The 11,148-nt window shown below is 30.9% G+C and overlaps 1 protein-coding gene across 1 annotated transcript in view; it reads left to right on the forward strand.

Annotated features, from left to right (window-relative positions):
- LOC108967664 (elongation of very long chain fatty acids protein AAEL008004) overlaps positions 1-11,148 on the forward strand; it is a gene marked incomplete at its 3' end in the record, with an annotated part of 25,178 nt that overhangs the window by 8,302 nt on the left and 5,728 nt on the right. Inside the window, exons 2-3 of the mRNA XM_018931235.1 lie at positions 2,412-2,602; positions 3,438-3,518. Coding sequence (XP_018786780.1) covers positions 2,412-2,602; positions 3,438-3,518 — 272 coding nt within the window. The remainder of the gene's footprint in view (positions 1-2,411; positions 2,603-3,437; positions 3,519-11,148) is intronic.

Raw genomic sequence — 11,148 nt, forward strand, 5'->3', positions numbered from 1 at the left:
AAAAAAAAAACACATAAAAACTTCAAATTTAGTGGGAAAGGTTTACTATCATTCGAAAGAGCTTTCTTCGGCATTTGGAAGATTATCTCTTTAAAATGTWGARAATGTTGGCTACGTCTCAGATGGTCYWTCCATTGAGTMCAATTTTCATTGACTCGTTCATTATCATGGTACGATACCGTCGCCATTAATTTTTTTAAGAGATATGAGCCGATGATTCCACTGACCCACAAMCCACATCAAACCGTTGATTGAAATGACAGCTCTTAAATCTCTTTAAGTTGCTCTTTATCCCAAGTGCGGCAATTTTGCTTTTAKATAGACCCATTGAGYCAGAAATGGGCCTCATCGCTGAACRAAATTTGGCACAAAAACCCTGGATCTTCTTAGAACTAGAGCCCATAGAGCGAAACTGTGTTGCTTGGGAAGGTGTAGAAACTTCAGTTTTTACACAAGCTGTAAGTTTGTGGGTTTATATGTACTGAACAAAAGTGACAYGACAGCTTTATATGACTCGCGCGTGATCTGCCAAAAATAGCCCATTGAAGAAAGTACCGCTATTCGGATCACCCGTTTTAAATTAATTCTATGCAATATGAAATCAATTATTTTATATCAATTTGCGTTTTAATTTGCATTTTACAAACAAGTTAATGGCTAACTAGGGTCATGACTTCTTTGTTATTTAATAAATGACTGTTTATATTACTAAGTACGTCAGTTGCCATTTGGTTGATTAAAACAACAAGTGCATGTGGATATTAGCGCGGAACTACAAATATGATAATTTTCATTTTTACAATTGTTTTTGCGATGGTTTAGTTTTAATTTAATTTTACCTCAATTTTAAATTTCGTTTTTTTTTAATATTAGAATTAAACCGTAAATTATTTGTTTAATGAAGTGAGAATTTTTTAGAAAAAAATCCTTATACTGATAAGTTTTCTAAACTCTATGCTGTAGAATGAGGTACATAATATTGAACAGCTTACTTCTAAACTAACTAAAATATATATAATCCGCCTTAATACATGTACATAGATATTTTTGTACATTTAAGTGTTACAGTGATATTATAAAACTTGAAATGATATTTCTAATTAAATATACGCTTCCACAAACGATTACATAATCACAATGGCAATWAGGTACATAAAATAAATAATAGCTTATTAGATGTTATTTAATTCTGATTGCATGCGATGTAAGACCGGCTTTTCCGAAACCATTACAAAACTATTATTATACTTAATTTAAATGTAATAATATCGTAGATTCAAAACCATTAAGTAAAACATTTTAAATGCGCGAGCACAGCACGGCCAAGGAGCTACAGCAGTTTATTTGAAAAGCGTTTTTAAAACTAAATTTTATTTCAGTGTTAGTGGCTACAAACTTATTTGACCTTATTCAGGCTGTTAAGCCCGAACTTGGCTTTTATAGAACGTTCACCCAGTAAAAAGTCTTAATAAGACTGAATTAATTTTCCACTTTTTAGGCTAAAAGAATTTATAATTGCATTCACATTACTACTAATGTATATTAGAGTGAGCAAAAATCGATTTTTTTTTCGCTTGGTACCATGAAAAGATAATAATGTAATAATAGATTCCTAGACACCTCTACGAAAATCTCTCCAAGCATGAGCACTGAATTGTAACTGCAAGTTCTTCCGCCTTATAGTTTTCTACTGTTTTTTTTATTATCAAATAAAAAATTCATTACTCGTTTAAATTTTTTTGGAAAAGTACCTCGTTTCATAGATTTTGCCAAAAATTGAATGCTATCAATTAAATAATAATAAAAGAAAAAAAATAAGTAGGTAAATCTCCTACAAAACTACACACATATATTGCAATTTTAAATTTATTTAACAGTTGAATTTGGTAAAAAAATCAAAAGCTGGCAACCTTCTTTCAAATATATGTTTCTCTGTAAACATTCTTAAGCTGCGCTTATTTTAAACTTTTTACTGCCTTAAAATGTTTAAATTGGTTAAATCTTGTTAAATTTGTTGTACTTTTTACATTTTTTTCAATGTTTCTTTCCATTGAATTCAAAATTCATAAAAAAAATTACTTCAAATAATTAACTTTCAACCATTAAAAAATGCTAAATGGTTAGATTTACGAAAAATGGTGCGAGACGACGCTCCAAAAATGATGTTCGAAAAGAGGAAAAAGAAGTTTATTTAGTTTTTTCTTTCAAACTCTTCAAATTGAGCTCATTCATCAATTATTCTTTAATAGAATTTGTTACGAAATAATAGAAATAAGTAACAAAACATATTTGGTTTTGCTTGTGTGGTTATGTTTTTGTGGCTGATAAAAGTCATTTTCGTAAATATGCTCGCACTTCTGCTCATCACTGTGAATAATACAATATTGTAAACTTATATTTCCGTCTTTCAGATCCCCGCGCAACACGTTTTCCCCTAATGGAACATCCCCTTTACACATTCGGTTTGGTTGCCATATACCTGTCTTGGGTCCTCTTGATCGGACCAACATTCATGCGCGACAGAAAACCCTTCCAACTGCGGCGTACATTAGTCATCTACAATGCCTTTCAGGTGGCGTTAAGTGGGTACATGTTTTACGAGGTGAGTATGAGCCATTAAGCAAACGAAAAAAAAAGTTATTTAATAATATTTACGCATATTTCATATGGTACATTAGTGAGGCATAGGAAATTGTATTTTAAATATAGAAAAGTGTTGTAAATAAATAATTTATTTATTACGCAAATATGGCTGGTAATAGGCAAATATAGAGAATATGTTGGATGAGTGTGCTGTTTAAAATTATATTCTTTATAACTTCTAATTAGGGTAAGTCTATCCCGTTGCTAATATTGGCAATAGTTTTTCACCCAAGTGAAGTAACAACCATAAAAAAATATTTAAACAAATCTGTAACTAAAGCATTGTTTGCGGGTAAAATTCTTTTACGAAGTTTACAGCACTAGCGAACTTCAGAACGGAAAAAAGGTGTAAATGAAAATAAATTCAGATCAATAGAAGAATATGAAACTTTACAACGAGCTCAAGCCAGCATGGCTGAAAATTAAAAATAGAAAATTAAAAAAAAAAAATAGCTGAACTGAATCTGAATTAAAAACAATTTTTAAATTTCTAATCCTAAATCCGGAAGGAAACTTTCAAATTACGTTTTTTTCCCCAAACCAAAACTGGATTGAAAATTACAAAAACAAAAAAGATACCAAAATGTAAAAAAAAAATCAAACTTTAAGCAGTAACATTTTGTAGTAAAAATTAAATTTTAAAATTATAAACAGCAATATTTTGTTTGAAAATTTTGATTTTCATTTCCCAAAACTGAAATATCAAATTTTTATTAAATATACAATAAAAATTAAAAAAAAATTATACCCACTCAAAAATAAAATATATATAAAAAATATTTTTATTTTTATAGCACCTGATGGCTGGTTGGCTGAACAACTACAATTTGAAATGTCAACCCGTGGATTACTCAGATGGACCAATGTCAAAGCGGGTAAGTGATGCGTGAATACRTTTTACTAATGTTATTAAAAGATAGGTTGATATAAATATATTGATAGATAATTATAAAGAGAGGGGCCTATTTCGACGTTCCCTACTTTTAATGTTAAGAAAAAACACAGAAACTCCAAATTTAGTGGTTTATTATCATTCGAAAGAACATTATTTAGCATTTATTTATTCTAATATGGTTCATCCGTTGCGTCGAATTTTCGATGACTCGTTCAAGTATCTCGACTGGTAATCACACAGGTGACGTTTTGCTTCAAGGTCTAAATTGAAGCGGGATTGTCCGCATAGACTTTAGACTTTACATATTACCACAGGAAAAAGTTTTACGGTTTGATATCACTCGATCTTGGTAACCAATTAACTAGCCAAAAATGTGAAATTATCTTCACACCCAAGTTCTCTATCATTACATTGATTGATTGATGTTATGTATGGTATGGAAAGTGGTGCCGTCTTGTTGAAGCCAAATACCATTGAGATCACGAGCTTCAATTTCAGACATCAAATAGTCGGTTATCACCATCATATCAATTTGCTGGTTTAYATACCCATTAACCGAGAAATGACCCTCACCGCTGAACAAAGTTTTGCTCGAAAACGTTGTTCCAAGAAGAACTTTTCAAAAAAATAGTACGGAGATTTTTTTTTTTTTTTTTTTTTTTTGATAATTTTTCTTTATGACCAACAAAAATATAAATCATTTGTACCTTAACCAAGAACACACAACCAATGTAGAACATTAAGAGATGACTTTAACTTTGCTGTAATTTACCACAAGCCATGAAYACAATATTTCTATTTTTTATACTACTGTACCAAGTAGAGTGGTGAGCATTCAACTGCTTAAAACTATAAAATTATTTTGATATTAGAGAGTTTAAACTCACTATATTTCAGTAGTTTTGCATTCCGTAGGAAGCTAAACAACATGCTAACTTAAACGCACAACAGTTAAAAGCAGGACTCCAAAAAAAAAAATAATTTTCATATTTTAAAGTTTTTAGTTTTCAAACGCTTTATGACACAAAAAAATAAAAAATAAAAAATAAAAATAAAAATTAAAAAAAAGGCAACTGCAATGCGATTAGCTCATGTTTGTTTTCGTCGCCAACTTTCAAGGTTAATGTATGGCGAAAATGCGGCTTAACATGCAACCAAACATATGCGGACTTAAAGCCAATCTCACAGAAAGCGATCAGCGCAGAAAAGGGAGAGTGCGACGCGCAGTTGGCAGCTGAAAACAAGAGATCAATTTGAATTTCTGTTTAACATAACGCGACTAACAGCATTTCGGGCGTTGAATTCGTTTTTTTTTTTTTTCAATTTCTTTGTTGTCCATTGCCGCCTTTGCTGCACTTACACAGACAATTTGGCTTTTAGGCGATCATCTCTCATTTCAGACATCTCTTGCTTTCTCTTTTTTGTCAAATTAAACAGGTATTTCCAAATGCTTTGTACAAGTTCAAGTCAATATTAATTAAATATATAATTATTTGCATAATTTAAATATGAATACATTCATTCGCTGGGTAAACCGCTGTAGAGCTTTATATGCAGCTGAGTATGGCAATACTTTTATAAATAAAAAATGGGAAACAATCAAAGCAAATAATTTGCATTTCATATATAACTAATTTATTGTAATGTCACTAAACCCAATCTCTCAGTTTGATGTCATTGATTTCAGAAAGAGGGAACTTAATGTTTATTTGGAGAATTTTGTATAGTAAAAACAAAAACGGTTATATTRTATACATATATTTACTAGGGGATCCAACTACGCGTCGCTGTGGTATTTATTTTATACTATTGATACTATATATTCGTTGTCAAAAAAGTCTTGCGGTATTTTCGCTAGTTGGCGCTGAGAGCGCGTAGTTCTAGTTTTATTCGTCGCATCGGTAATACTATGTCTTTTTTAAAGCTAATTTCACACGCTAATACGTGTTTGATTGATTGTCGTTTCTTTTAAGTCGTTCGTGAGTTATAGCGTCGCAAGCATATAGCAAAATAAAGAGAAAATACGACATATTTTACAGTACTACTACGATAAAGGCAAAAATGCATCTCAAGCCGCCAATAAAATTTGTGCAGTTTATGAACCCGATACAGTTTCCATTTCCACCGCACAACGATGGTTTCAACGTTTTTGTTCTGGTGTAGAGGTGGTCGAAGATGCGCCAGGCTCCGGAAGGCCTGTCGTCGAAAATTGCGATAAAATCGCTGAATTGGTCGAACGAGACCGGCATAGCAGCAGCCGTAGCATCGGTCAAGAGCTGGGCATAAGTCATCAAAAAAAATTTTATGAACAATTGAAAATTAAATAAAAAAATACCGCAAAAATACCGCAAGACTTTTTTGACAACATAATAAATTTATTTTAAAAAAATGCTGCTTTCTCAATGTCTTTCTGTCCATTTATCAGAGTTGTCCGCTAAATAAATTGTACTTAATAAACATCAACAATTTGCATGGATAATGAATATGTCCGCTTAATAGAGCGACTGTTTTTATTTGTTTTACTATGCTATCTTCTAAGTTGGTTTGAGCTGGACACAGTKTGCTAAATTTTACTAAAATCGGTTCAGTGGTTTAGGAATCCATCGCGGACAAACAACGTGACACGTACYTTTTATATATAAAGATATAGAATATATAAAATCTGTAAAAAAATACTACAATTTAAAAATGGTTTCAATAAATATTTAAATCTTTACTGTGCACCAACCGCCCACCAAGCAAATAATCAATGTATATGCATATATCTAAAAGGTGAATTAAAAATTTAAATAAATTTCACTTAGTCGCGAATTATTGTTGCACTATATACATATGTAGCATTATTTTATCAGTTTAATTACGTTAAAAAATTAATAAGGTGGCAAAGCTTTCAAATATGTGTTTCACTGCAAATATTTTTAAACTGCGCTTATTTCAAAATTTTTATTTATTTAAAATTTTTAATCAGGTGGCAACTCTTTTTTAATTTCTTTTCTTTTTCTAAAGCTGGTAACTGTATTTACCCAAACATTTTTAGCAGCTAGCTCTTCCTAAAATTACTTATCTAAAAAACGTGGCAACGCCTTCCAAAAATATATTTCACTGTAAAATTTTAATTTTTATTGACTTAGAGTCTTTAAACAAGTGGCAACTATTTTTAAAATAGTTCTCTTTTTCTTCTCGTACAGATGGTAACTTTATTGACCCAAACAAATTTAACCAGCTGGCAACTTTTCCAAAAATAACTTAACTGAAAATCGTGGCAACTCCTTTCAAAATATTCCTAAAAACAGCACTTATTTTGAATCTTTTATGGACTTAAAATTTGAAACAAGTGGCAATTCTTTCTAAAATATTTTTTTACCGTTTTAACAATTTTTTTTTCGGATACTATCTTTTAAAACAATTTATTGACCCAATAAAATGTAAACAGCTGGCAATAAAAAATCGTGGCAACTCCTTTCAAAATACTGTTTCGCTGTAATTATTCATTCTTAGCATTTTGTTGACTTCAAAAMTTGAAAMAGGTGGCAACTCTTTCCAAAAWWTTTTTTATTGTTTTTGAAAAWWWTTTTACGGATGGTTAYTTTTAAAACAATTTGGTTTTTGACCATCATAACATCAAATCGAAAATWGCTCAACTTCAAGTCGCTCCAGTCTTTGCTATTATGCCATTATTTATACTGCAAAAGTAACGAAATTTGTTTCGTATTTAAATAGACATAAAATTGGATATTAATTACTGTAAACCAAATTCGGTAACAATATATACTGCTAGATTAAGTCATTAGAGAACTGAACATAAGCCCACCCACTCTTCCAAAACTGTTTATTTAAATCCCACATAAATAATATCAAGTCTCTTATTATTACACCAGAAGCGCAATGGTTATTAGAGAGTGGTATACACTTTAAATTTCATACATTCTTAGCGTAGTCAGAATATCAACCAAATTGGACCATAACCGCGACCACTTCACAAATAACAAATCATTTCGTTATTTAGAGTAACTAAGTCATTAGGAAAATTATTAGAAGTGAATTCGTCAAGAATTTCACCACTGAAATGAAAATTATATTTTTTTTTTTCAAATACATTCGAATTCTTTCCCCAGCCCTTATATACCGGATATTATAACATCTATTTCTCTAATTAAGCGGAGTAAATTGATGTAACTGATCATCCCCTATCTCACATAACGAATCTAGTCAATTTCAAAGAGGGTACTACGGATAATATGTATACTAAAAGTATTGACTTTTGCTGTGAGAATTTTCATTATGAATTGTTATAGAYCTCTTCAAATAATTCACACTTCTAAAGTTCTTACGATTTATTAGAGTATAATGTGCGTTACAATTCGAACTGATTACACGCATAAATCGTAAACATTAAGTCCAAATGACAGATGACAAGATGACATTCGATGACAGATCAGATGTCAATCATTGACATCATTRAATAAACATCAGTTAAATTTCAAAAGATTTCTTTTATAGCTAATATACTCTTATATGGAGTTGTTACAGAAACAGAGAGGATTCTAAATTATAATGTGATTACATAAATTGAACATATTTTGACAATGACACAATCAACGAAAAGTCATGACAAAATAATTACACAGTATTTACAGTACCCGGCCACTGCATACCGGCATTGCCAACATAATAGCAGGATTTTCTGAATAAAATTTTGTTCTTTTTGCAATGAATTTTAAGTGGTTCTATATATACGGTTATACTGTATACAAACATACATACATAAGGTTGTTTTGAAATGCATGGCTGAGCGCGCGCCAAAATATCATTGGAGCATTAAATGAACCCGACAATTTACATATACACATGCACACATATATGTTCTACGTTTATTTCTAATTGCGATTATTTTTATATTTTTTGCAAGCATATTATATATGTATGTATGTATGTGCACTGTTCAGCGCTGGATTTGACTCTTGTTGTTCATGCACCTATATTGGTATCCAATTATTATGTTGGCGGTTATTGCGACTTCTTGCAGACTCGCCGACTGCAAACGGTACCACTGAATTACTCGTTGTAGCAAGACGTTGTTACTTATAAAATTAGATACCTATTACGTTGGTCTCTTCTATTTTATTTAATGTTCTGCGCAATACATTTTTTTTCTTGGCTAAAAATGCCTACAATTCAAGTGGTGCGATCAGATTTACTTGGCGGTAGAGAGAATCTATTCATATGCATGGGGTTGCCGCAATCTCAAAATAGTATCTCATTGATGGAAGAAATCTGAATATTAGAACGATTTTCTAAATAACTAATTCTACGATACCGAAATTGGCACAGATTTTCTCCGGTCAATGTATTTTTTTTTAGGATATCACCCAGTTTGGATAGGTACTTCATAAGTGAACACCGAACACTAGAAGACCTTGCAGTATGAGAGAATAAAAACATAACGCCTTTTCTCTAAAAATTTTAATGAAAAATTATTCGACGAAAATCGGTATAGATATCTCTTACGCTTCTTCATACAAACTTCATGACTCTCTGCTCGAATATTTCATTGTAAAATCTATAAAAAGGACGGAAATTATTAAAATGGGTTTATAATGTATTTTGACAGCCCTGAGGTTTCTATCGGAAAGCCAATAAGATACAATTTGTTCTTTTGAAGGAGGTAGTGTTGATTGAGGCCCGATTTTAAGACTGTATTTTGCTCGTTTTATAAAAATAATATGCATTAATTTTTTCTAATCTAAATAGTGACTAATAGATAAAACAATTCATCTTAAATATTGAACGGAGTGAAAGAGAGTTCATTCAAACTATTTTAATATATGATATACATTCTTATACTTTCTTTCTCTTTTCTGCCTTTATCTTTCTTAATCCTTTTCACTATTTGTTCCTCTGTCTATCTCTCTCTTCTTTAAGTCTTTTGGCATGTCAGAGAGAATTAAATACAATTCTTAACCAAAAATCTTCTAAACATTTAAATTGAGAGCTAGGCTAAGTTAAGATGTAGTCTACTCATTATTGTTCGGGAAGACATTTTTCTCACTAGTGAAGATATTATAACTGCGAAAGAGGTGTGTGTCTCCACTAAAATTTCTAAGTTTCGTTAAGAGCTGAGTACATTATTATTAAAATCTCGAAGCGGTTAGTCAACAAGCTATAGGCCAAGTTAAGATATAGTCTATTCATTATTGCTCTCGAAGGCATTTTTCTTACTAGTGAAGATATTATAATTCCGAGAGAGGTTGTGTCTCCGCTAAATTTTCTGGTTTTCGTGAAGTCCTCAGTACTTTAGAACTAAAATCTCTAAGCGGTTTGACCACATGTCCAAGAAATATATAATTTTAGAACGAAAAATGTTATAAACTATAGAAATTAGAGGAAAAGTTAGATGTTGTAATTTTTTTTTTTTTTTTTTTTTTTTTTGTAATTTTTTTTTTTTTTTTATTTTTTTTTTTATTTTATTTTTTTTTTTTTTTTTAATTTTTTGTAATTACGTACTATAATTAATTAAATTTTTCAGTAACATAATTTCGAACTTCGAAGGCAAATATTTCGGTTTTGGAACCAAATTTCGAAGCACGAAAATTACTTGTTTTTTTACTTATGACTCACTCGAAAAATTTTGTTTTCGTCCAAAACCCAGAAAAAAACGTATTTACCCTTAAGTTATAATATAATGGAACCATAGAATAGAAAAAATAATTTTTGTACGAATTTCCAAAATCTTACGAATATCTAAACTAGTTTATRAAATTTAGCTAATTCCACATCTCTCATCTAGATTGCAACTTTATAATAATTCCAAGTGCTTGCTTATTTGTCTAGCACGTTTCCTTCATGCTTCACGCCTTCAAATGCGATAATAACAACTAACGGGCACATGCTACTCATACCCGCTACATGACTACAACATATTTGTGGTTTTTTGTGCTTACAATGGGCTACTGTTTACATTACTGTTATTGTACTACGTTCTCACTTTTGTGTTGTAAACTTAACTGCAATTGCTGACAAAAAAAATAAAAAAGAAAAACGTTAAAACGCCGAAAAAGAAACACTGAAAACCTACAACTATAATAATCGAAGCATTTGTTTTTACTRAGAAGAAAACGCAACAGCAACAACAAATTGAAAAGGTAATAACAAATAAACAGCAAATACATGCAGCGTATCAAGGTCGCCGCTATTACCTTCCAGTGCTACCTTCTTATTTCTTGCGCCAATGCACTCGCCTTGCTTCTAATACAAACTATACATATGTAAGTGTATATGTAGATATATATGCTAGATATATATGGCATATCTATATATAAACTACGCCAAACTATACTTAGTACAAATGTAGGTACRTACAAACGAGCATGTATTAATGTTATCGACATCGCTCATACGCCGGGTAGGCAATGTAAACCGCTACAGCAATCACCTGATGCACAAGTACTTCTTACCTATATATACATATGTGCGTATAGATTTGTATGTACATGAGTACATGTACTTGTCTTTTTATTTTTGTACTCTTGTTGGCTTAAGTTGATTTATGGCATTGTATGTTCGTTTCATTTGTTATTTTTATGTTTTTAATTAATTTAATGTGTCTTCGC

The sequence above is a fragment of the Bactrocera latifrons genome, unplaced genomic scaffold (genome assembly GCF_001853355.1).
Source record: "Bactrocera latifrons isolate USDA-ARS-PBARC rearing strain unplaced genomic scaffold, ASM185335v1 scaffold_194, whole genome shotgun sequence".
Taxonomy (NCBI): Eukaryota; Metazoa; Arthropoda; class Insecta; order Diptera; family Tephritidae; genus Bactrocera; species Bactrocera latifrons.